Genomic DNA, 24,220 nt, shown 5'->3' with positions numbered 1-24,220 from the left:
CTTTGTATTCCTGCTCTGCCACTTGTTAACCATGTCTCCTTGGATCTCTCTGTGCCTCAGTTTTCTCATCTATAAGATGGAAATAATAATGGTTCCTACTATTCTTTATTATGTTGTTATTAAGATTAAATGGGACAGTGCAGGTAAAATTCTTAGCACAGTGCTGGGCACTCAATAGGACACATTAATAAATATCAGTTTTGTTTATGCAAATCTTAAACTACAAGAAAATTTTAAGATGACATTTTATGGTAATCATATTTTTCTCAGTTTAGCAATACTCATTCTTTTCTGTGAATATTCTGACATCTCTCACAATAAGTGACATACTCTTTATCATATTTAAGGAAACCAGATTCAGAGAACCCAAGCCGGGTGAGAGTTAATGAGGTGGTTATAGACAACATTACAAAGCCCTGGGGCACAGTGGAGCAAGGGACCCTTAATGGCAACTGGAGGAGCAGAGAGCATCACAGGACCCAGGAAAAGTGTAAGTTAGGGACACAAGATCATGCAAGGGCTATTTGCTGAAATAAATACTGAAGTATTTTGAAAAGACCAATATAGATCCCACAAACCTAAATCCAGTGTTTATCTTGGTTTTATTCCAATAGCAGAATAATCTGGTTCTTTTTTCTCCCAGAAACCACAGGGTTCAGGTAAGTGCAGTACGGATTACTAGGAGTCTATAAAAACCATCACTTTATAAATGACAGTCTGCCCCTCACCTGGCCACCTGCCAATTCACCCAGCTACTCCCTGGAGGAACACTCTGAGTCTGGCCTTCTGCCAGTATCTGAAAAGGGATCGAGGCATCTGAGCTTCACGGTGGCTCTCATTCGAGGTCTCCCTCAGCAGACACCCTCTCCAGGAGGCCGGCAGTCCTCAGCAGAAAGCCACCTTGCAGCCTACAAACTTTACCTCCTAACAGAGGCTGTACCAGTAGGAGATTGCCCACACGTACCAAAACAGTTTAAGGAAATCCATCATAAGCCCCCGGATTAAAAGGCAACAGAAAAACTACACTGCCTGGCCCTGGCTTCTCTTGCAGCAGGTAAGTCCTTACAAGGTGATAGCTGCCCGGGCCCTAGGAACACGGGTGTACACCCTCTCATCTGCTAACTGTGCCTCATTTCCTCTAAGAAACTTTAAGCAATCTGTTCTAAAAGATGGCATGTGGAAAGATGAAAATTCTTGAAAAAATTAATATGGTAAAACCGAAACTCAAAGCTGGAGCAAAAGTGGCATTGCTCTTCTATGCTTCGAGTTTCTAGCAACAGCTTCAGGCAGCAGGCTCAGGAGCTGGATGAATTCAGGGGCCATTTTAGAGCAAGCCGGAGTGGGATTAGATGTTCCAGGCTGCACTGTTCTCCTAAGCCTGCCAGGATCTGAAACTTAGCTCTTGGGCCTGGGCCAGAACCAGGCTGACGTTCAAGGGTAAGCTAAGAAGGCAGCCCGGATCAGGTGGGCGACTGCTGTGCAGAATTCTCTGGATAATGCCTCTTTGCTTTGCTCTCCCCCAGCACTGATCAAATGTCCTCACTCCACCCCCCACTTAGTGTTGCTATAGGTCCCTCCTACTGAAATTATATACCTTTTTAAGATTATGAAAATAAATGTTAACTGCTATCTCTGTCTTTAGGTTTCAGTTGAAAACAGTTATCCTTCAGCGATCTTTCACAGTAGAAATAACTTGTCCAATTTTACTAAGGCTAAAGTTTGCTCCATAACTTCACTAGGAAATTATCTGTAATGGAAAAAAAAGCACCTGATTAATTAATATAAATATTTATATAATATCACAATTAGGAAAATGTCATATGAATTCAGGTTTATCATATATATCTCTCTTGTAATTTATTATGTCATCATTCATAGTATATGTATGAAGATGTGAATTTAATTTTAGACGCTTTGTTCGTTGTTAGTTCATCTCATATTCTCTGTGAACACTTATGATAATGAATGTATTTGATATTCAGGTGGCTTTTCTCGGCTTTCATTTTGCAGTTCAGTAATTGGTGATTCAAGGTGCATAGAACAGCAAAACATAAATAAATCTCAATTACAAATTCGTTATTTTAGTTTTTTTAAAACTTTTACGTCTTACTGGGTTGTAAGAAAAGTCTTTAAGACATTATTCCTTCCGAATTCAGTATAAAGTAGTAAGTTAAAAACAGAGTCCCCAAACATAACATTACAAAATATTAGAAATGTTTAAAAATTACCTTGTCTATTATGGCTCAAAGTGGAGAAACAAGTAGATAAACTTTAATTAATTAATTTTAATCAATTTAGTCTAGATATTTCCGAATATAAGGTGATCTCGGTTTTTTTTCAGACATTTTCAAAATGTGTTTGGGACAACTTGATATGTTAAAATTTTGAGACAGAAATCAAATGGTTAAATGTCACACAGCATTTATTAGTTTACTTCTATTTATTAAATTTACTAATTCAGATATGTTGCTTTTTCCCATTCCATATATAACATATTTATAATCACTACAATGTATTATACTACCTTTTAAAGTGACATCTTAAATTTGTCTTTTTTTAAAATACAAATTCCAGATTTTACAGATTGAATTTACGTCAGGCTAAATGATTTCTTCAATTGGTATGTTGTTGATTAAAATAATTAAGAGAGTGACCCATAATATGACAGACTTGTAAGGACTGGAATACAAAGTGACTCCATCTTTTCTGAGAAATAATTTGGGTTAAAATCCAAACAACCCTCACCTTAAGGATAAATAAGTATGTTTGCATAACAGGAAATTCAAAACCTATAAAGGGTTACAGTGAAGCAAGCCAGTCTGTCACACCTGTCCCTAGTTTTTCCTGTCCAACTTAGATGATCAATGAATATTTACTAAATGAATAAGTAATAAATATTTTAATACTATCTTCTATCTGTTTTTTCATATGTATTATTTTACAATCAGAAAAAAAAAACAAAGATAAGAAATTAGTTCCCTGGTAAACCTGAAAACTGCAGCTAGACTTGCATTTCATTTTCTGAATATATTATAATACTTGTTAAAATTCCATTGACATTTTAGTAAGGACAGTCCACTCCTTAAATTAGCCCAGCTCACTCTGGGGATTGTTTTGGCGATACTAACTCTATTTACAGTTACAGAGATTCCTACATTCTTCTGTGGTATAAGCAATATGGGGAAAATCCTTCGGAATAAAACTCACCAAAGTTAGCAGAGTTATTGAATTCTCTTCTCTTCCCTAGAAGTAAGGAAGCTACTATGAAAACTGCCTTCATGTTTTAAAATTATTTGAGTGGTGAAGTTATAACCAATTATTTACTCTTAATTAAGTAATTAAAATCCTGTTGACCTCAAGAAACTCAATAAGTTTCACGGTTTGTAGTTCACTCCTGGAAATACTTTGGATAGTGGAAGTTTTCTAACTGGGGCAGCAGCTGCCAGGCCCAGCCCTGTCACGACTACTGAGGACTTTCTCCCATGAGTTTCACGTGTGCCCAAGTGGTATTCTGAGTACACTTAAACCTGTAGTCCGCTCAAACTTGGCTTCTTCTACTACTGAAGATGTAAGGCACTTATTTATCTATACTAGCGTATGGTTTCAGTCCATATTGCTATGTGTAACCCATCCTTGGTTTACTGTCCTCAGAAACATGTTCATCATGCTCTACAGAACCCCCACTTTACTATTTAAAACAAACAAATAGATGAAAACTCAACTCCTTTATATCTCTCTCTTCACAGATTGTCTCAGTCGGGTTCTCTAGGAAGCAGATGCTAGGAGTCAAGGAGTCCAAGGGATTTATTGGAAGATAACATCTGTGAAAGATAAAAGGGGCATGGAACAGGATTAAAGAGGATCTGATGAGGTCTTGGTCAACCCAGTTGAGAGCTAGAGAAGAAAAGTTGATGATTAGAAGAGTTCTATGTTGGGAAGAATGGCAGGCCCCAGTACCTCCGTGCTCAGTCAGTCATTGGCTGTGGCTATCCAGGAACAGTGGGGCCTCCACTCCAAAGCTGAGGCAGAGCCCACAGGTGCTAATGGCTGGAGGCTGTTAGCCAACTGCACTCCTTGCAAGTGAACATCAGGGTCTTTCTTGAAGGGAGATCAGAGAGATGCAATTCCAATGCTGCCTCATAGATTAATTCCTCTACTGCCCCACTTCTCACACCCCATGTGTCTAATGTTTACTCCCTGACTCTCTTTATGACTGCTCTTGATTCCATGTGAAACTTCCACTCCCTTATCTCTTCAACCTTCTCCCAACATTTCAGCCCTCTCATGACCACTGTTTTCTCCAGAGAGGCTGGACCCAGTTCCCTACCACTTCATCCATTCCGCAGCCGATATTCTTAAATTCCTTGCCCTTTTTCCCTAAGTGTCTACACTGCAAAACCCTGTTTATCTGTCTACCTTCTTTATTCCTATACTCAAACTGCTGGCTGCAGCTAAAGAAAATCATCCAACACCACAGAATAATGTCATATGGTTTCCAAGCTTAGCTGAACCTTAAACACCATACAGAAATCCTATATTTAGGTACTTCCTTCTCCCATGGCATCTGAAGAAAAATCTTATAATTTTTGTTTTGCAACGTGTTAAAGAGCATGGTGGGAAAAGCATGGGCTTTGGGGTCATATAGCTCAGATTTGAATTCTAGCTCTTTACTGCCTATATATCTTTAGTTAACTTCTCTGGGTCCTTTTTCTCAATTTTAAAATGGAGCTAAAACTAACTGTTGATGACAGATTGTTTTGAGGATTACAAAAAATACGTAATTGATTTAGTGAGAAGTCTCAAGTCACTGAAAGTATATACACTAAGGTTTTTTCCCCACTAACTGCTACCAACTGTACTCTGTTGAAAACTCCCCTCTCCCCTGAATACATCTCAATCTAATTCCATAACGTTTTGGATATTTTAAGTTATTAAAACAGTTCTCTTCTCCACTAGTGCAGGTTAGATAGGAGGCCGTGTGTGTGTGTGTGTGTGTGTGTGTGTGTGTTTGTGAAGATGTGATCTGCTTTCTTGAACTCCACACTTCCCTCCTTCCACTTACCCCTCTGGTGTCTGAAAAGGAAGACAAACATGTCTATACATTGTCAATGTTGCTGTCCCCTTTCATTGTAAATGACCTTGCATCTCTTCTATAGATTGAGTATGACCTGATGGTGATCACAATATGTTCCATTGACAAAGATGTAAGTCCTAAGCAGGTCCAGTAATTATTGATGCTCCCTTGGAAGACTTAATTTTATGTTTTGGCTAAATTCAATTCCTCCCACCTTCACCTCCCACCCAAAGGACTGCTCCATGACTCAGTAGTTCATATCTTACCTATTTTCTCATTGGCCATTGCAGCCCAACTCTGGAGACAAACGTACAAGTAGGATTCATTTTCTGTATCTCCCAGGAATCAGGGACTTGAGATAAGGTGTCCTTGCCCTCTTGGCACGGCCACACCACCTAGCCACCTCTCCCGAATCTTCTTTCCTCTATTTTGATAGTACTGGGTAGGATAGGAAACCCAGTAGCTAAGCAGACATCCACATGGGGAATTCAGGGAATCATAGCCTAGATGAAGGCTTCCATAAACATGGCCCCAAAGAATTTGGTAAATATTTCTCAAGAGTATACTATTTCACCATAATTCCTGGACTAACTAATAACCTCAAAGGGTCAGGAAAGGAAATCAATCAGTACTTTACTCCATTCTGATAGATGTATACAAAGCATCATCTGTAACTGACCTGGATATACCAATGAATGATATTTTTCCTTGGTGAGGTATAACAGAGCTCCATTTCTAGATCGTATGTTTGTCTTTATCACCAGTATATGGTGCACACATGCATTGTTCTAAGCACTTTACAATTATTAACTCATTTAATCCCCACAACAATCCTATGGGGTAGTTACTATTACAATCCCCAAATGACAAATGAGGAAATTGAGCCACAGACAGCCTAAGTAACCTACATGTTGTCTATAAACCTTTGACTGTATCTGCTAGGAATCCAATTAAGATTTTCAAATCCATCCTCAAAAGAAAGAGTCTCTTAGTTTTCTTTTTTTTTCATTATTATAAATGATATTTGAGATTACAACAACCCATAATAAATTGGGTAACTTGTCATTTTTGTGATCTGGAAGATGTTACATATCATGGTCCTTGTTACACTCTTGATACACCGAAATTATCTGTTCCTTGGAATTTTTTAGACTTCATTCACAAATCTGTTTCTATCAAGTGGTACTTGTTGTTTAGGAACTATTTCAATTGCTATTGGTTGGTTTACTTTTTCTACATTTTGTTGGTTTTGATATTTTATATTTTTGCAAACATTAACCTGTCTTGAGGTTTCCTCATATTCTCAAGATTTTCTTCTAGTTTTAAAATATCACTTTTATCCATTGTTATATCACTCTCCAGTTCTCTGGCTGTTGTTTGCCCAATCTGATAAATTTATATAAGAAAAATACCCATAAGATAGTTCAACTTAATCAGTTCAGATTCATATCCAAAGAATTTAAGATTTATGGATGCAATATTTATGTTTAATTTTTAAATAATGCCTTTTTTTGAAAGCAACATTTTATTTATTTTTTAAGTAATTTTTTGAGGTAACATTGGTTTATAGCTTTATATAAATTTCATGTGTACCTCATTATATTTCAATTTGTGTAGACTATACAGTGTTCATCACCCAAAGTCTAATTGCTATCGTCACCATACACATGTGCCCATTTATTCCTTTTGCTGCCCTCTGTAACCACCAATCTATTCTCCTTATCTATGTGTTTGTTTGTTTATTTCCACACATGAGTGAAATTACATGGTATTTGGCTTTGCCCGTCTGATTCATTTTGCTTAGCATAATGCCCTTAAGGTTCATCCTTGTTGCAAATGGCAAGATTTCATCTTTTTTTATGGCTGAGTAGTATTCCAGTGTATATTTATACCACTTCTTCTTTATCCACTCATCTGTTGATGGGCACTTAGGTTGTTTCCAAGTCTTGTCTATTGTGAATAATGCTGCAATGAATGCAGGGGTGCATATATCTTTTCAAATTAGTGTTTTCGTGTTCTTTGGATAAACACCCAGAAGTTGAATAGCTGGATCATATGGTAGTCCTATTCTTGATTTTTTGAGAAATCTCCATACTGTTTTCCATAGTGGCTGCACCAGTTTGCATTCCCACCAGCAATGTATGAGGGTTTCCTTTTCTCTACATCCTCTCCAACACTTGTAATTTCTTGTCTTTTTAATAACAGCCATTCTGATGGGTGTGAGGTGATATCTTGTTGTAGTTTTGATTTGCATTTCCCTAATAATTAGTGATGTTGAACACCTTTTCATGTGCCTGTTTGCCGTTGTATATCTTCTTTGGAAAAATGTCTGTTCAGATCCTCTGTCCATTTTTTAATTGGGTTGTTTTTTTGTTGTTGAGTTGTACAAGCTCTTTATATATTTTGGATATTAACCCCTTATCAGATATATTATTTGCAAATATCTTCTCCCAATTTTTAAGTTGTCTTTTCATTTTGTTCATGTTTTCCTTTGCTGTGCAGAAGCTTTTTAGTCTGATCATTTTTTCTTTTGTTTCCCTTGCCTGAGGAGACATGATATTCAAAAAGATACTGCTGAGACTGATGTGGAAGAGCATGCTACCTATGCTTTCTTCTAGGAGTTTTATGCTTTCAGGTCTTACATTCAAGTCTTTAATCTATTTTGAGTTAATTTTTGTGTATGGTGTAAGATATAATGGTTTACTTTCATTCTTTTGCATGTGGCTGTTCAGTTTTCCTGACCGTTTATTGAAGAGATTTTCCTTTCTCCATTGTATGGTCTTGGCTCCTTTGTCAAAAATTAGCTGTCCAAAAAAAACCAAAAATTAGCTGTCCATAGATGTGTGGGTTTATTTCTGTGTGCTTGATTCTGTTTCATTGATATGTGTGTGTGTGTTTTTGTGCCAGTACCACGTTGTCTTGATTACTACAGTTTTGTAGGTATATTTTGAAATCAGGGAGTGTGATACCTGCAGCTTTGTTCTTTTTTCTCAGGATTGCTTTGGCTATTTGGGGCCTGTTGTTGTTCCATATAAATTTTTGGATTCTTTGTTCTATTTCCATGAAAAATGTCATTAGGATTTTGTTAGGGATTACACTGAATCTATAGATTGCTTTAGGAAGTATGGACATTTTAACTATGTTAATTCTTCCAATCCATGAGTATGGAATATCTTTCCATTTCCTTGTGTCTTCTTTGATTTCTTTCAACAATATTTTATAGTTTTCAGTGTATAGGTCTTTCACCTCTTTGGTTAAACTTATTCCTAGGTATCTTTTTGTTGTTTTTGCTGGAATTATAAATGGGATTGTATTCTTGATTTCTCTTTCTGCTAGTTCATTGTTGGTGTATAGAAACGGAACTGATTTTTGTGTGTCGATTTTGTACCCTGCTACCTAACTGTATTCATCTATTATTTCTAATAGTTTTTTTAGGGTTTTCTATATATGAAATCATGTCATCTCCAAATAATGACAGTTTTACTTCTTCCTTTCCAATTTGGCTTACTTTGATTTCTTTTTCTTGCCTAATTGCTCCGGCTAGGACTCCCAATACTATATTAATAAGAGTGGTGAAAGTGGGCATCCTTGTTTTGTTCCTGTTCATAGAGGGATAGCTTTCAGTTTTTCACTGTTAAGTATGATGTTAGCTGAGGGTTTGTCATATATGGCCTTTATTATGCTGAGCTACTTTCCTTCTATACCCATTTTATTCAGAGTTTTTACCATAAACGGATGCCATATCTTTTTGAATGCTTTCTCTGCATCTGTTGAGATGATCATGTGATTTTTATTCTTCATTTTGTTAATGTGGTGTATCATGTTGATTGATTTGTATATGTTGAACCATCCCTGCATCCCTGGAATAAATCCCACTTGGTCATGGTGAATGATCCTTTTAACATTGTTGTATTTGGGAATGCAACATTTTAAAGGAATAGTTTAATACAGTTTGGTATTAAATACAGCATTTTTAGTACTATTTCTCTGTTCTGTGATCTAGTTTATATTTTTTATGCCCCCTCCCAAAACATTAAGTATCTAAATTTCCCCTAAGCAACCATATTTATACACACACACACAAACATACACAGTCACTATTTTCATTACTTACTTGTGTTATCTCTGCTTATAAAAACAATGACCAAAATACTGAAGTTCAACAATAAATGTCTTTGCTTGTAGGATTCTCCTTATGGTCTTTACATACTTTTACAAGAAAAGAAAAATATGCCAATTTACAACATCAGGCTTAGTAATGGTTAGACAGTCCTGAGGGTTTTGATCATGTGCTATGATAAACTTAATCATTTGGAGAACCACGGATACTGGGTGTATCATGGATAGGGTGGAGGGAATCTCAATTCAGTACATACTTAGAAGCCATATGATTTTAAAAATGGATGGTTACAGTTTACTTCATACACATAATACTCCCACTTAGTATTTCAATTATTTTAATTGCATTAGATCTCTATCCTCCCAAGTTTAATTAGTAGGAACACAAAAATGTTTATCTTTGGTGCCAACGGCCAAAATAGCAAGATGCTTTTGCTGTTTGCTTTCATTCTGTAATAGGTATTGAAATATTGTACATAGTCTCAGCTTCACATGTACTTTGTGTGTGTGTGTAGTGACATGCCCTTCACATTCACAAAAACATGTAGAAAACCAGAGTGAAGGATTTTTAAAAAACTGTTTAGAATTAAGTGAAAATTGGCAGAGTTTTGGAATAACAAGAGTATATTTTAAGCTCACAAAGGACTAAGATGTATCTGTAATAGTTCATACATTTCTTAGAACTGTATAAAAAAGATTTATTTAATAAATGCTGTACCTATGAGACTACGGTAACTGTAAATCATGAAAAAAAGGGATACTTTGTTATAGTCCTATAGCTTCTGATAATTCTTTTTGGAATTTATTCTTTCAAGTTTCTTTTTGAACCTATACTATTGAAGTGTAAATCAGAAAAAGGAACCAATCACATTCTTCTTTCATGTTTCTGTCACGTTCTATCTTCAGAAACAGGCGACCTTTGGCCAATTGCTCATGATTTGGAGAAATAAGTGGAGCTGTACGGGAGGGAGACTGAGCAGAACACCGCAATCAGATAAATTACAGCACAGATGAGGTAAGTGATAGACTATACACAAAAATGTAATTTAACCTCTAAAAGTTTTAGGCAGTATTTCCCAACTACAGGATGTTTAAATACAAATGTGAGGCCTTTGTTAACAAACTTCCAAAACAGGAAAAAGCGTCACTGGACTCAAAGCCTGTTGAGGGTAGAGACTTGCTTTTTGGTTTACCTCTGCCTAGAGCAGAGCCCGCCTCCTTCTACAGTGCTCGACCAATACTTACTAAATAAACTATTTGTATCTAAATGTTGGAAGGATTATAATATTGCCAAAGAGAAGTAAGATTTAAAGAGGATGCTGCAGTCTTCGGTCCTTCCTCAGGATACTTGCTCCTGCATTCGGGGTTCCAGGTGAAGAGTGGAAACTGACCAGGCAGAGGAGAAACGTGAAGGTGTAGTTGGTAAAGACACTTACACTCCCAATACATACTTTGGTGCCAATTTGACTCCTTTCTGGCTGCTTATCTGAAACACTGGGCTACTAGATTAAAATTCACGGGCCCTCCATGAATCCTCTGGTACTAATTATCCTTGGGTCTTCTTTGCCGTCTCTGCTTTTTCCTGGGTGCGCACATGCCTGTGTCATAGATACTTTGGTATCTGTCTCCTCCCTTACTGAATTGGAACGACCTCTTTTCTATCCTGCACAGTGATCTATAAACGATGTTGGTGGAATGCACGACGACGACTTTAATCTCAATCCCAAATGAGACTAGGAGTCCTACCCCTCCCGGGTTATGCTCTTTATCTCAAACAGTTGTGCTGCGAAGGCAGGTCTTCCACGCCTCCTTCAGAGAGGAGCCCTGGAGGGTTGAAGGATTACCCAGGGTAGCGGGGTACGAAAGATAGGGCCCCGGGCTAAATTATCACCCTCTTCTCACCTCGCAGGGCGTGAGGTTGGAGAAGGAAGGAAGCGGCTGGTTGGCCCAGCCGCCCCAGTCGGTACCGGCGAACCGAAACGGCGCAGAGGCCCCCAAGGGCAGCCGCAGTCCCCGCCCCGTGCCGCGCACGCCTTATATAGGCGCCCAAAGCCCCGCCCCCGGCAGGCTCCGCCCCGCCCGGCCCCGCCCCACTCCTGCTCCGGCTCCGTCTCGGGCTCGGGCTCAGCAGGCGGAGGGGGCGGAGAGAAGCCGCAGCTGCAACTTCGCCCGGAGCCGCGGAGCCTGGGCTCAGCCAGGGACCGAGCTCCGTCACCGCGGAGCCGCCGCCTCCCCGGCCGGGGCCTCAGCCCAGCCGGCTCGGCCATGGCAGCCGCCGCCGCCGCGGCGAATCTGGCCCCTGCGCTCCTCGCCCGTCGCTGAGCAGCCGTTACCCAGCTCGCCCTCCCGCCGGGGCCGCCGCGGCCCAGGCGCCGCACAAGTTTCCGCCGCCGAAGAAGCGGGAGGCGAAGGCGGGGGCGGACGGACGTGGGGAGTCGGGCGCCCCCGGCCCAGCCGGCCCTCCTGCCCGCGATGTGGGGGCGCTTCCTGGCCCCGGAGGCCGGCGGCCGGGACAGCCCCGGCGGAGCCCGAAGCTTCCCGGCGGGTAAGTAACGGGACGGTCCGCGGCTGGGGCGGGGGTCGCGGCCGTCCGTGGCGCCTCGGGCCCCCTCCCGCCGTAGGCCTGGCTTCCCCTGCCCGCCGCCCCGACGCCGCCGCGCGCGCCCGCCCTCCCCGCTTCCTCCCCCTGCCGACACCCGGCCCCCGGGCTGACATCTGGCGGCCGCGTCCCGGGCCCTGGGCGCCCCGGCCCCGCGCCCCGCCTGAAAGCTCCCTGGGCCTCCTCGGCTTGGGCTTTGTTGTCTGTCCTCCTCTCTTCCCCTCGTGGGGTGAGCGGCCCCTTGGATAACGGGGCTCCCGGGGACCGGGCGGGAAGGTCGCTGCGGCCGTGCTGCGGCGGCGGCGGCGCGGGGAGGGCGGGCCGTGCTGCGCCCACGCCCGCGGCCGCTCTGGGGCGCGTTCGGCGGCGGCAGGAGGCTGCTGGGGATGCCGTGCCCCCCGGGGGAACCTCAGCCCCTTGCCGCAGCCCGGGGCGCGCCCCGCAGCCCTCTCTGGCACGAGGGAGGACACGTCCTGTAAGAGCCAGTCGACCTTTGAGCAGTCGGGGAGTTGGTCCGTTTGCATCTCCTTGGCCCCTTTCAGGAAAATTTGGGGTTTACCGCGTTGGGTGTGTGAAGGGAGCTGTTTGTATCGGACAGCCATTTCATGCCTGCATCGCTCAGAAGTTGTGTCAGAGCCACCAAATTAGGATAAATCCTCCCCTCATTTGGGACAAAAAGTAAGGCTTGGGTTGCCTGTGACAAGTTATCTGACATTGACGATTCCTCCAGGCTCTTTAACCTGATTGAACTTTGAACCCCTTTGAGAAGTTGAAAGTGATAGGGACCTTTTATCCAGAACAAATGCCATACGTACGTACACACACACAATTTTTCCTCCAATTTTAGGTGGTTCTAGGACTCCTATGAAGTAACCCTGTTCCACAAAATCTTCGAGCTCGACTTCTGTAACTGACATTTTTGTATACATTTACAAAGCCGTTTGCAAAACAAAAAAGCAGAAGCAGCGTTTGGACCTGGTTTTGCGCTGGTAGTGTATTCTGCTGTTTAAAAAATACCAGGCACAAACTCAGATTGCTGTTAAAATTTCAAACAATGCAATTCTGTGATAGTTTAGAAATTTGTGATGTGGCTCTTCTTTAGACATGTAATTCAGTTTTGTTGGGGGTATAATTGACAAATAGAAATTGTATATATGTTAAAGGTGTACATTTTAATGTTTTGATATATGTATACATTTAGGAAATGGTCTCTACAAACTAGTTAACAAATCCATCACTTCACAATTACCATTTTTTCATGTGTGTGATGAGAACACTTAAGATCTTTTTAGCAAATTTCAAGCATACAATACAGTGTTGTTAACTATAGTCACCATACTATACATTAAATCTAGACATACATAAATTTTAAAATCCAGAGTTAGATTCGAAATCATTCTCTTAAATTGGGTCCTGCAATACTTTTAGAAGGGATAGAGTTTAGTAAAAACCAACATAAGGAGGGAATTACGTTCTCTAAAATGCATAGTATTTGTCCTAAGAAGAGAAGACTGCAGTTGAGAGGTTTCTGATGCTTACTGAGTATCTACAAATCCTGCAATCAAAGTAACTCAGTGAGAAGACGCTTCATTATCCCTAGTGGCTGGAGGGAGTGGTTTCAGTGATCTGTACTTGTCAAAAGCCATCTGTAATGTCTTTGTAACTGAACCTCTTAAAATTTATTTGTAATAATAACATGTTTGGAGGTATAATATCAGCCAAGCATTGTATCCATTTTTCCATTATTTTCTCTGAGGAAGAAAGCATCATAGTGCTTAGCAGTTGTTAAGTAACTGAAGGAAGCACGTTGAGGTTTCATTGCAGCCTCTAAGCCTTTGCTGTGAGGAAGAATATAGTGGAAGAAGATACTTTATAAATACTACCCAAGTTTAAGGAATTTGGATGGTATATCTTTACAAAGCATATATTTTATCTCAACTTTGACAGTGATAAACCGTTGGTAAGTCAGGACATGCCTTTCTAATAAAATTTTTTTTCAGCTATGTGCTAAGAGTAGATTACTTTTACAGTAATAGTGATGTAATTATTTGTTATGTTAGTTTATTCTTGAGCAAACAAATATTTAAAATTATTTTTTAGTTAGTTTAAAAAAGTTGTCCTGTAGGTTAGTTTCTTTAGCAAATGAGGAGATGTTGAAGGTCAGCATAATGACCTCTGAGTTGATTCATGTAGGGATTTTTTCCCTTTTTTGAGAGTTTGAAGAAAATTTATATTTTTGAAATATTGTCCCATATATCTTTTGACTAACTTGAATGATTTTAGAGCTTTCCTGAAGACAAAGGGAACCAGTGTTCTGATTGAATTTACCAGCAGTCATTTTGGTCCTGAGGACCAGTGTGAAGGCAGGGACAAGTAAATAATTTCTGGTATTTAAATGAGTTTATCTCAATATGTGGGTTAATTCTAGGTGTCCTAAAACTGGTTTGGTTATACAAATATATAACTAGACTAAAGGGAAAACCAAAGGTAATATAGAACCAGTGTTCAGAAAAATTGCAGGAAACTTTTCTTTTTAAGGTAACAGCAGTAAAAATAAATAGGAACAGTATCAAGTGTGGTTTGGAAAATCCTGAACTTTTGACATTTGCTTTAGTGTTTAATTTTTCTTTTTTGCCCACAGTTTTTCAGCTTTCTAGAGTAACTTTGTTGTAAATGAAAATAAGATGAATGTTTTCTTATATTTCCATAAAAAGATCAAAGAGAAGCCCCCGTTTATTTTTTATTGGTAAGTATGGTTAGAAAGCTAGTTTTAAATAGGACAAGAGTATGTCTTTTGTGCATTTGATGATACCCTATTATTAAAAATGTGTAATAGTTTCAGAGTTGATGAAGGGTAGATGTATTTCCCTTAGGCTTTAAGCATCTAATATGATATAGTGATATTTTGAGTATTTATACCTAGTTATACTGAATTTGTTCCTTTTTATAAATCATACTTTAGAAATATTAATACATTCAACCATTAAAACATGTGGAGGTAGGATATGACAGTTTTAAAGTGTGCCAAAAAGAAAATGTTATAGAAAACACTTACATGATCTGAAGAAAGGTCTTTGTTCAGTGCCTTGAGCTTTAAATCTGCCTTTTCCTAGTTGATGCATTGACATAAGGTGTTTAGTGACATCATAATGATAGTGGTAGTAACTGGTGTGATTACATCAAGTACTAAGGTTTTCTGCTGCGGTTCTGAATTAGATGGACCTAAAAGTACTATGGTAACAATGAAACATAACTCTTTGGCCTAAACTCAGTTGGACATGTTCTTTTATAATAGGCGTTGGGGAATGAGAGTAAATGACTACTTTAGTGATGACTTTTGTGAAATGAACTTGATTAGTATTTGGAATTCAGTCATTTCATGGCTTGAATGAAGCTGGTAAATTAATCTGAGGCCAGGCAATAAATGGTGAGTTGACAACCTCTATTGTCATGTTGTGAATATTCCTGTATGTTGAGAACAGAAAGGTTTTACAGAGTCATGATTTTTCTGACTAGATGAAATGTGTGTGTTCTCTGAGAAAATGATGAATTCATGAAGTTTCCTAGATAGTGTTTTACTGAGTGGTAGCTTAATTAGTTCCCTCAAATTGTGCGTTAAAAAAATGAAGAATGTAACCATCTAGGTAACTTCTAAAGCTACAATGAGATACTAATTATTATGACTACTTTAAGGATCTTCATATTTTGCACTGGGTAAATAATATTCTAAAAAGTGGAATTTGTTGTATAAAGGCATTCAAAAGTGGGAATGATCAACATAGAAAGAACATCAAATTACTCTTCATACTAATGTTTTACTTCCGCTTTCTATTTTTCTTTACTTAAAAAAATCCGTTGTTGTTACCTAGCATAGTGCTTGGCACATAATAAGTACTTGGTAAGTGTTTGTGAGTCATTCTTTGAATAAATATTGTGTGGTAGGCATTGCACTAGGCCCCAGGGATACATCACTGAACAAGAAAGATAAGGTCCCAGCTCTAAGGGAGCTTACGTTCTAGTGGAGAGGAACAGTCTGTAAGTAAACTAACAACAAGATAATTCAGCTAGTGTTAAGTACTATGAAGAAAAGGAAACTGGGTGAGATGGCGGAGGATGGGCAGAGCTGCTTTGGGTAGGCTGGTTAAGGGAGTTCTCTCTGTTGAGGTAACATTGTGCTGAGACCTGGACGATGAGAAAGAAGGAGCGAGACATGAGTGGAGGTATGCTCAGGCAAAGGGTACAGCAAGAGCTCCAAGGTGAAAGTGAGTTTGGGAAGTTTGAGGAGTTTCGAAAGCCAGTGAGTCTAGAGCATAGTGAGCAGGGATGTGAGGTGAGGGAGGCCTGGTGATGTAAGGCATTGTGAGAAGTTGGAATTCTGTGCTGCAGGTGGAGAAGGTAGCTATGAAAGGGTAGGGGAGACGATTCTTCATTCTTTGACTCAGCACGCTGAGCGCCTGTGAGGCAGACATTGTTCTGTGTACTGGGGAAACGAAGCAGACTTTCATATCCTTGGTGTTACAGATCACTGCTGGCTGTTTGGTGGGGGAAGAAATTGTGGAGGGGGAGGAGAAAGAATAGCAGTAGGGAAATGTTAATAGGTCATTGCAGTAATTAGGTGAGAGAGAATGGCTTGGATTACAGTGGTAAGATTGGATTTGGAGAAGGAAAGAGAATGGATTTGGAATATATTTGAGAAATCTGATGGGATTTACTGATGGTTTGAAGGTAGCACATGAGAGAAAGAGGAATCAAAGGTGATAGTGTGGTTTTGGCTTCAGTAATTATAATGGATGGTGGTGCCATTTCCCGAGATGGGTAAGAGTGTGAGGAAGATAAGTGGAATCAGAAGTTCTGTTTTGGACTACCTGGATCATATCCAAAGAACATGAAATCAATAATTCAAAAAGATATATGCACTCCTGTGTTCGTCACAGCATTAGTCATGATAGCCAAGAAGTGGAACCAATCCAAGTGCCCATCAATGGATGAATGGATACAGAAGATGTGGTATATATCTCCAGTGGAATACTACTCAGCCATAAAAAAAGGACAAAATTGGTGCCGTTTGTGACAACATGGATGGACTTTGAGGGTATTATGCTAAGCTAAATAGACAGAGAAAGACAAACACCGTATGATTTAATTTATATGTGGAAGATAAACAAACACATGGATAAGGAGAACAGATGAGTGGTTACCAGAGGGGAAGAGGAGCTGGGGGGAGGGGAAAGGGATAAAGGGGCACGTATGTATGGTGACAGATAAAAACTGGCTGTTGGTAGTGAACATGATTTAGTCCATACAGAAAAAAATATAGTGATGTACACCTGAAATTTACACAATGTTGTAAGCCAATATGACCTCCATAAAATAATTTTTTTAAAAAGTTCTATTTTGGCAGTGTGAAGTTTGAGATGCTGTTTAGTTGTTCAGGTGAGATGTTGGGTATACAAATTTGGAGCTTAGTAGGGAGACGGGGGAGATGGAGATAGGAATTTGAGAGTTACCTGTGTATAAATGGTGTTTAAGGGTGATCACATGGAGAGTATAGAGAAGCCAGCAGAGATTTAAAATAAGACAGCAGAGGGCCAAGCTTGGGGACATTTAATGTTTTCTGGGCAGTTAGAGGAAGAGGAGCCATCCAGAGAGACTGAGGAGGAGGAGCCATTGAGGTAGGAGTGAAACCAGGAGAGTGCTGTATCCCAGAAGAGAGGAGACTGAAGACAGGCGTGATCACCGCAGTCTGCTTCCAAGATGCCTTGAAAGAGGAGCCAGAAGACAGTGGTCAGTGCTGCTGGCCAGTTTCAGTGAGAGACTCTAATCCAGTCAGTTCACTTCATTGCATAGAGAGTGATACAGAAGTGCTCAATCAGTGTTTGAAGTGTTTTCTCCTTACCGGTTCTCAAGCTAAGGTTACCAACTGTGTGGGTCTGCGTGGGACTTTCAGCTTTAAAATTAGGGGAAGCATCTCCTGGGATGCCTTCAGTTGAACAGTGGCTGAGCCTTGCCTGGAGGACTCTGCCCAGGGCATCTGAACTGTATAAGTGTTCCTTCCCATCAGAATAGAAGGTTTTCTCAATTAGGGGACCTGACCTTCGTATTTAGTTTTGTTTCATGCTCTGGTCTGAGAATCTGCCTCGAAGTAGTAACTTGACCTTTATTTTTGTTTCTTTTCTCCTGTGATAAATTGTTCTAAGACTTCATTAGGTAGTGCTAAATTAGTTCAAGTTGTTGATGAGATTTTAAATTACTTCTAAAGAGAGTGAGTAAGATCAGGAACTTTGTTTTTATACCCTCTTTACATAGTAAGTATCAAGTAAATAAACTTGAAACTGTATTGATGCTACTTTTCAGTATAGCATCAGAGTTCTGAAATGAACTGTAGTTTTTAGTTATCCTTCTGGAAAAGAATGAGGTCAAAGATTTGGACTCAATTTCATGTAAAGTTTAAAGGTTTCTACAAGGTGGTTATATTACTCTTGTAGAGGTAGAGATTGTGTGTTTATCGACCATAAGAAATATATATTGCCTTGCCATGACATTACTGAAGCTTTTTCATTAATGCCGAGGCATTTCTCTCATTTTAGGAATAGTGTGCTAAAAAGTTTGATTAGAAATTAAGTTCTTTAATTTGGGGGAGATATTTATAAATTTTCTCAAAACTTTATTTTGGAATGTTTTAAACTAACCTCACCCTGACCCAACCTCATTTAAAGCTTTTACTTGTTATACTAGAAGGGAAAGTAAGGAAATTCAGAATCACATCTGAAAAAGAGTTTTATACCTTTTCGTGGTAATGTTTTCAAAGTTATTTACAGTAGTTAATGAATGAACTTCCAGATTTCTTTTTTTTTCCTCCCCAAAGCCCCCCGGTACATAGTTGTATATTGTAGTTGTAGGTTCTTCTAGTTCCTTTATATGGGACGCTGCCTCAATATGGCTTGATGAGTGGTGCCAGGTCTGCACCCAGGATCCGAACCAGCAAAACCGTGGGGTTTTCACACGCTGAAGTGGGGCGTGTGAACTTAACCACTGAGCCATGGGGCCGGCCCCTAGGTTTCCTTTTTTTGTATTTAGAAAGCAAAGAATACTAGCTGTTGTTTACTTAAAATTCAGATTAAATTCTTAAATGCAAGAAAGCCAGTTAACTTAGATTGAGCTGGATTTTTTCCCCCAGTTTGATTGAGATATAGTTGATATATAACATTATATTAGTTTTTTATATTATATTTACAGTATACAGTATAATGATTTGATATATGTATATATTGGGAAATGATTACCACAATAAGTTTAGTTAACATCCATCACTGCACAGTTATAGTTTTTTTCTTGTAATGAGAACTTTTAAGATTTACTCTCTTAGCAACTTTCAAAAAATACAATATAGTGTTGTTAACTATAGTCACTATGCTGTCCATTACATCCCCGGAACTTATTTATCTAGTAACTGGAAGTTTGTGCTCTGTGACTACCTTCATCCATTTCCCCCACCCTACTCCTGCCCTTGGAACCACCAGTCTGTTCTCTGTTCCTTCTAGTTAGGTTTTGTTAGATTCCACATATAAGGGAGAGTACAGTATTTGCCTTTCTCTGTCTGGCCTATTTCACTTAGCATAATGCTTTCAAGGCCCATACGTCTTGTCACAAATGGCAGGATTTCCTTTTTTATGGATGAATGGTATTCTGTTGTATTTAAACACCACGTTTTCTTTATCCATTCATCTGTTGATGGAAACTTAGGTTGTTTCCATGTCTTGGCTATTGTAAATAATGCAGCAGTGAACATGGGGGTGCATATGTCTCTTTGAGACAGTGATTTCATTTTCTTTGGATATATACCCAGAAGTGGAATTGCTGGATCATATGGTAGTTCTATTTTTAGTTTCTTGAGAAATCTTCATACTGTTTGCCATAGTGACTGCACCAATCTACATTCCCACCAACAGTGCACAAGGGTTCCCTTTTTCCCACATTCTCGACAGCATTTGTTATTTCATGTCTTTTTGATGACAGCCATTCTAATAGGTGTGAGGTGATATCTCATTGTGGTTTTGATTTGAATTTCCCTAATGGTTAGTGATGTTGAGCACCTTTTCATGTACTGGTTGGCCACTTGTACGTTTTCTTTGGAAAAATATCTGTTCAGTTTCTCTGCCCATTTTTTAGTCAGATTGTTTTTTTGCTATTGAGTTGTGTGAGTTCTTTATGTATATTGGATATTAACTCCTTATCTGATACATGGTTTGCAAAGATTTCTCCCACTTGGTAGGTTGCCTTTTCATTTTGTTGATGATTTCCTTTGCTCTGCAGAAGCTCTTTACTTTGATATAGTCTTGCTTGTTTATTTTTGCTTTGTTGCCTTTGCTTTTGGTGTCAAATCCAAAAAGTCTTTGCCAAGACCAATGTCAAGGAGCTTACTCCTCATGTTTTCTTCTAGGAATTTTATGATTTCAGGTCTTGTGTTCCAGTTTTTAACCCATTTTGAGTTGATTTTTGTGCATGGTATAAGGTAGGGGTCCAGTTTCATTCTTTTGCATGTGGCTGTCTAGTTTTCCCCACACCATTTATTGAAGAGACTGTCCTTTCCCCATTGTATATTTTTGGCTCCTTTGTAGTAAATTAATTGACCATATATGTATGATTTTGTTTCTAGGCCCTTATTCTGTTCCGTTGGTCTATGTGTCTGTTTTTATGCCTGGCACTTTTTTTATATCTTTACATGTTAATTCATTCAATTATCATGACACTTGTATAAGATAGGTACCATATTTTTTTTCTCCTTTACATATGAAGAGACTGGGACACAGATTGGCGAAGTGAGTTACTCAAGGTCTACTTCTAAGAAGAGGTGATACAGAACTTGAATTCAGGCAACCTGGTTTCACAGTCCACATTCTTTTCCACTAAGCTATACTATTAATTTTGTAATAAAAGAAAAAAACTAAAACTATTAGTCATTTACCCTGGAGATAAACAGTGCTAAAATGGAGCGGAGCACATAATGTAAGTGGGATAAGGAACATAAATATTGCTATATTAAGTTTCTTCCATATTAGGTAGTTATTTACCAGTGTAGTATAGTATTTTCTGGGTTTTTTCCTGCTTACTATTAATTTGAATATTTTTTGTGTGTTTCAATGTTTCATGTAATTTTTTGTGACTTTTTTGCATTTTTTACCCTATTGGAGATTGTTTCCCCATGTTTATTAGGAATTTTGGCCATCAGCCCCTCAAACCATTTATAACTATTAATAATATTTTTAGCTGCTTTGGAAAATATTTACTGACCTTTAAATAGATACTTAAATGCAAGCTGGCTCAAGGGATGGTTTAAAATCTCCTGGATTTTAAAACAGGCAACAACCACCAAAAAAACTCTTTTAATCCTTCTTCTAAAGGGAAGAATATTTTTTAGATCTAATTATAAGACTTCCAAAATTTTAATTTTGTACCATGAACATTTATTGGGTACCTACTGATAATAGTGACTACATTTATTGAGAAGCTGCCTAACTGTGCAGTTCTGTGTTAGAGACTAAAAAAACCCAAAAGCCTTTAACCGTTACCAGTTTGGTGAGGGAGAAGAAAGTCAGATACATACAGCTTAATATAATTTAGTAAATCTTGTTATGGAATTTTGACTGTGATATTTTGGAAGAGCACAAAGTAGTAGTTATTTAGTACCACCTGGAGAAATCAGAGAAAACATTTAGAGCCAGTTAATTCTGACCTGGGACTCTTAAAGGAGATAGGGAAGGGAATTGCTTGGAGTCATGAAAGAACCTGACTGGTTTAGAGGCCGTGACTAGGTATGTGTGTCTAGGGTGTTTGTAAGGGGACCTGGGAGACGGGGCAGGGGCAGCAAAGTATTAGAAAATGAGGTTGCCACTGGGTGAGGAACTTTGGCAAACTTTAGGAGTTTGAGTTTTATTTGATATGCAGTAAGGACCCCACAGACCTATGTAAGCAGGAGAATGGCAAATATATTTGATTTTAAGATGGTGATTCTGACAGGGTAGAGGCTGGCTTGGGTGAAGTTAGTCCAGCAGGAGGTCCTTGCGGCAGTCCAGCCAAAATGTATGATCTGTGACAGTGGGCATGGTGAAGCGAGATCTAATTCAGCTAATACTTCTGAAGTGGACTGAAGGGTTTCAGAAACTGATTAGATGTATGGGTTAAGGAAAAGAGGTTGTTGTTGTATTCCCTGGATTTGTTCCTTTTTAGCTTTGTTGTACATTGATTTCTGTTGACAGTAGAATTGGGGCAGTTGAAGGCCACTCTTCTGAACTTTGTGCGAAAGTACTTTGTACTTATTAACATTGCAGAGATGTTAAGATGTGAGATATGTGCATCTCATGTCATATAAGGGCAAACGAGCTTTGATATTTTCTGTTTTGTTCTGTTCTATTTTATTTTAAAAGATTGGTCTCAGTCCACTGAATGGGAGATAACCTGCATTTTTAAAAACACTGCAGTGTTTATTCATGATTTGTAGTATATATTCAGCTTTTTATGTAAAAGTCTAAGTCTGCTTTGTCAGTGGTGTTATTTTTATTTTCTTCTGGCTTAGAGGTGTCATTTAAAAAATTCAGTAAGATTACTTGTTCTTCTAAGTGCAGTTACAGATATATTAACATACTGTGGGAGACTTGATGTATGCATTTTTGCTTTCAGTTGAAAAAAAAGCTTCAGAAAGAAAGTAAAATATGATAGGTTACTTCTTCATTTGCTGTTGATCTTTCTATATTTCCAGTATGAGAAAGAAATTTTTAATGTTATCCCTGGGGATTCACTATTCTATTTAAAAGAACTGAAATTGGTATTAAAAAATGAAACAGTCTGTCTTCCAAAGAGAAATTCCAGTATGTGGTGTCTTGGGATCTTTGCTACTTTTTGTTCTTGAGAGCAATGATTTTATACATTCAGTTGCTTTAACGTGAAAGGACTTAGGTAAGACTTTATTGTTATTGATCACTGAGCCTTATTTTAAGTTTTTTTTTTTTTTTAAAGTGCGTAGCACTTCTCTGGAATTGAGTGGCTTCCGTTTCAGCAGCATGGTCTAACTATTGTGTGAGAGAATTTTCCTTAGTATATCACCTAGTGAGTATATTTCACATCTGGTTCTTACTGCTGTGTGATTCTGGATTGACTTGTTAGAGGCAAGACATGTCATTCTTCTCAGACTGAATTTATTCAATCTAAAAGATCAGAATGTCTTTTATTCATGACATTTGTTAATTATCTTCAGCATTCTAAGCACATAAAATACTTTGGATATTTTAAAAAAGGAAGTATTTATATTTAAAGGTTAAGACAAATGGGAGTTCAGGATGGAGGAGATCAACTTGGATAGATAAGTCTATCATTTTATTATGTTTCTGTCATTTTGGGAAACCTGAATGAATTGCTTTGCTTTCTTTAAAAGGAAAGTTTAGCAAAAATAAGATCACTGTGGTACCTTCATAAGCAAATTAAAATATCTTACTGATTTAAAAGAATAACATACTATTCTGAGTAGAACATGTTTCTCCATTGATTGATCCAGTGATTTGTTATGTGATTGGACTTGATATCTGCTTCCTTCCTTTAGAGCTCTTTTGATGAGGATACTTTCGTAGAAAAAGGACCCTACTGGTCTTTTGTCAACTTATATGAGTTGTATGTTTCCCCAGTAGAATGTCCCACAGCTTTAAAGAGCTTTGTAATTTTTTTCATCTAATGGACAAAGTTAATTGTGGTATTATTGAAATGGACTTGTAGCTGTCAACCAAAACAAAGAGCCAGTCTGTCTAAGTTTTTTATTTTGAATTTGAAGAATTTTTTTTCCTTCAAGTTTATAGATATAATTCATTTTGTGTACATTAACAGCCAGTTTTGTACTTTTGAACGTTTAAAAAGTTATGGCAGTTTGATTTATATGTTAGATTGTATCCATTTTGTTCCAAATTAGGCCAAATAAGTTTATGTACTCATTCCAGGAAAAAATATCTCTGAAGACTTTCATTTTTAGTTATTTAGCACCAGTATAGGATAATTAAGAGGTGCTTAAATGATAAGTACATTATGGGGTAGTGGTAGGAGCTAAGCATTAGCCCAATATGTCATTTGCCCTTTACTTAAAGGTAGCTGCAATTACAAACATAAAACACAAATGGGGGCATTGAAATTATATGAGGATAAATCTGTTTTAAGGTAGCTATACAGACAGACACAGTGGCATTCAAATTAGGTGGAAATAATCTGCTTTAAGGTAGCTATTCAGATAATCTCTAACGCGCTTACTAATTTTTTAAGGATGTCATTGAAATGAAGGCCCAAAATGCTTGTAGAGAACTTCTGCAGGCTCCAATTTGAGAATGACTGTGTTAGCCATAAAAAAGATATGTCCTTCTATTGGTTTTATATAAAATTCAGTAGATTTAAAA

General features: G+C 38.6%; 1 protein-coding gene and 1 long non-coding RNA gene across 15 annotated transcripts in view; one reads left to right on the top strand and one right to left on the bottom strand.

Moving 5' to 3' along the window:
- CEP85L (centrosomal protein 85 like) overlaps positions 1-24,220 on the top strand; it is a 201,168-nt gene that overhangs the window by 38,221 nt on the left and 138,727 nt on the right. For 2 of the 14 annotated variants that reach the window (XM_070559320.1, XM_070559326.1), the window contains exon 1: positions 11,286-11,738. In XM_070559320.1, coding sequence (XP_070415421.1) covers positions 11,666-11,738 — 73 coding nt within the window. In that variant the 5' untranslated portion in view covers positions 11,286-11,665. Of the gene's footprint in view, positions 1-837; positions 1,055-10,099; positions 10,209-11,258; positions 11,739-13,603; positions 13,753-14,222; positions 14,539-14,929; positions 15,220-15,736; positions 15,828-24,220 lie in introns of those variants that run through there. The other 12 variants (XM_070559324.1, XM_070559331.1, XM_070559325.1 and 9 more) reach the window with 12 other exon arrangements.
- Positions 584-14,979, bottom strand: LOC139073644 (uncharacterized). The gene is made up of 3 exons (XR_011522633.1): positions 14,848-14,979; positions 3,723-3,821; positions 584-1,747 (listed from the first exon to the last, which is right to left on the bottom strand). It is a non-coding gene; the product is annotated as an uncharacterized lncRNA (long non-coding RNA).

This window comes from Equus przewalskii, chromosome 9, assembly GCF_037783145.1.
Source record: "Equus przewalskii isolate Varuska chromosome 9, EquPr2, whole genome shotgun sequence".
In the NCBI taxonomy this organism is placed as follows: Eukaryota; Metazoa; Chordata; class Mammalia; order Perissodactyla; family Equidae; genus Equus; species Equus przewalskii.
This window is presented reverse-complemented; position numbering and strand designations above follow the sequence as displayed.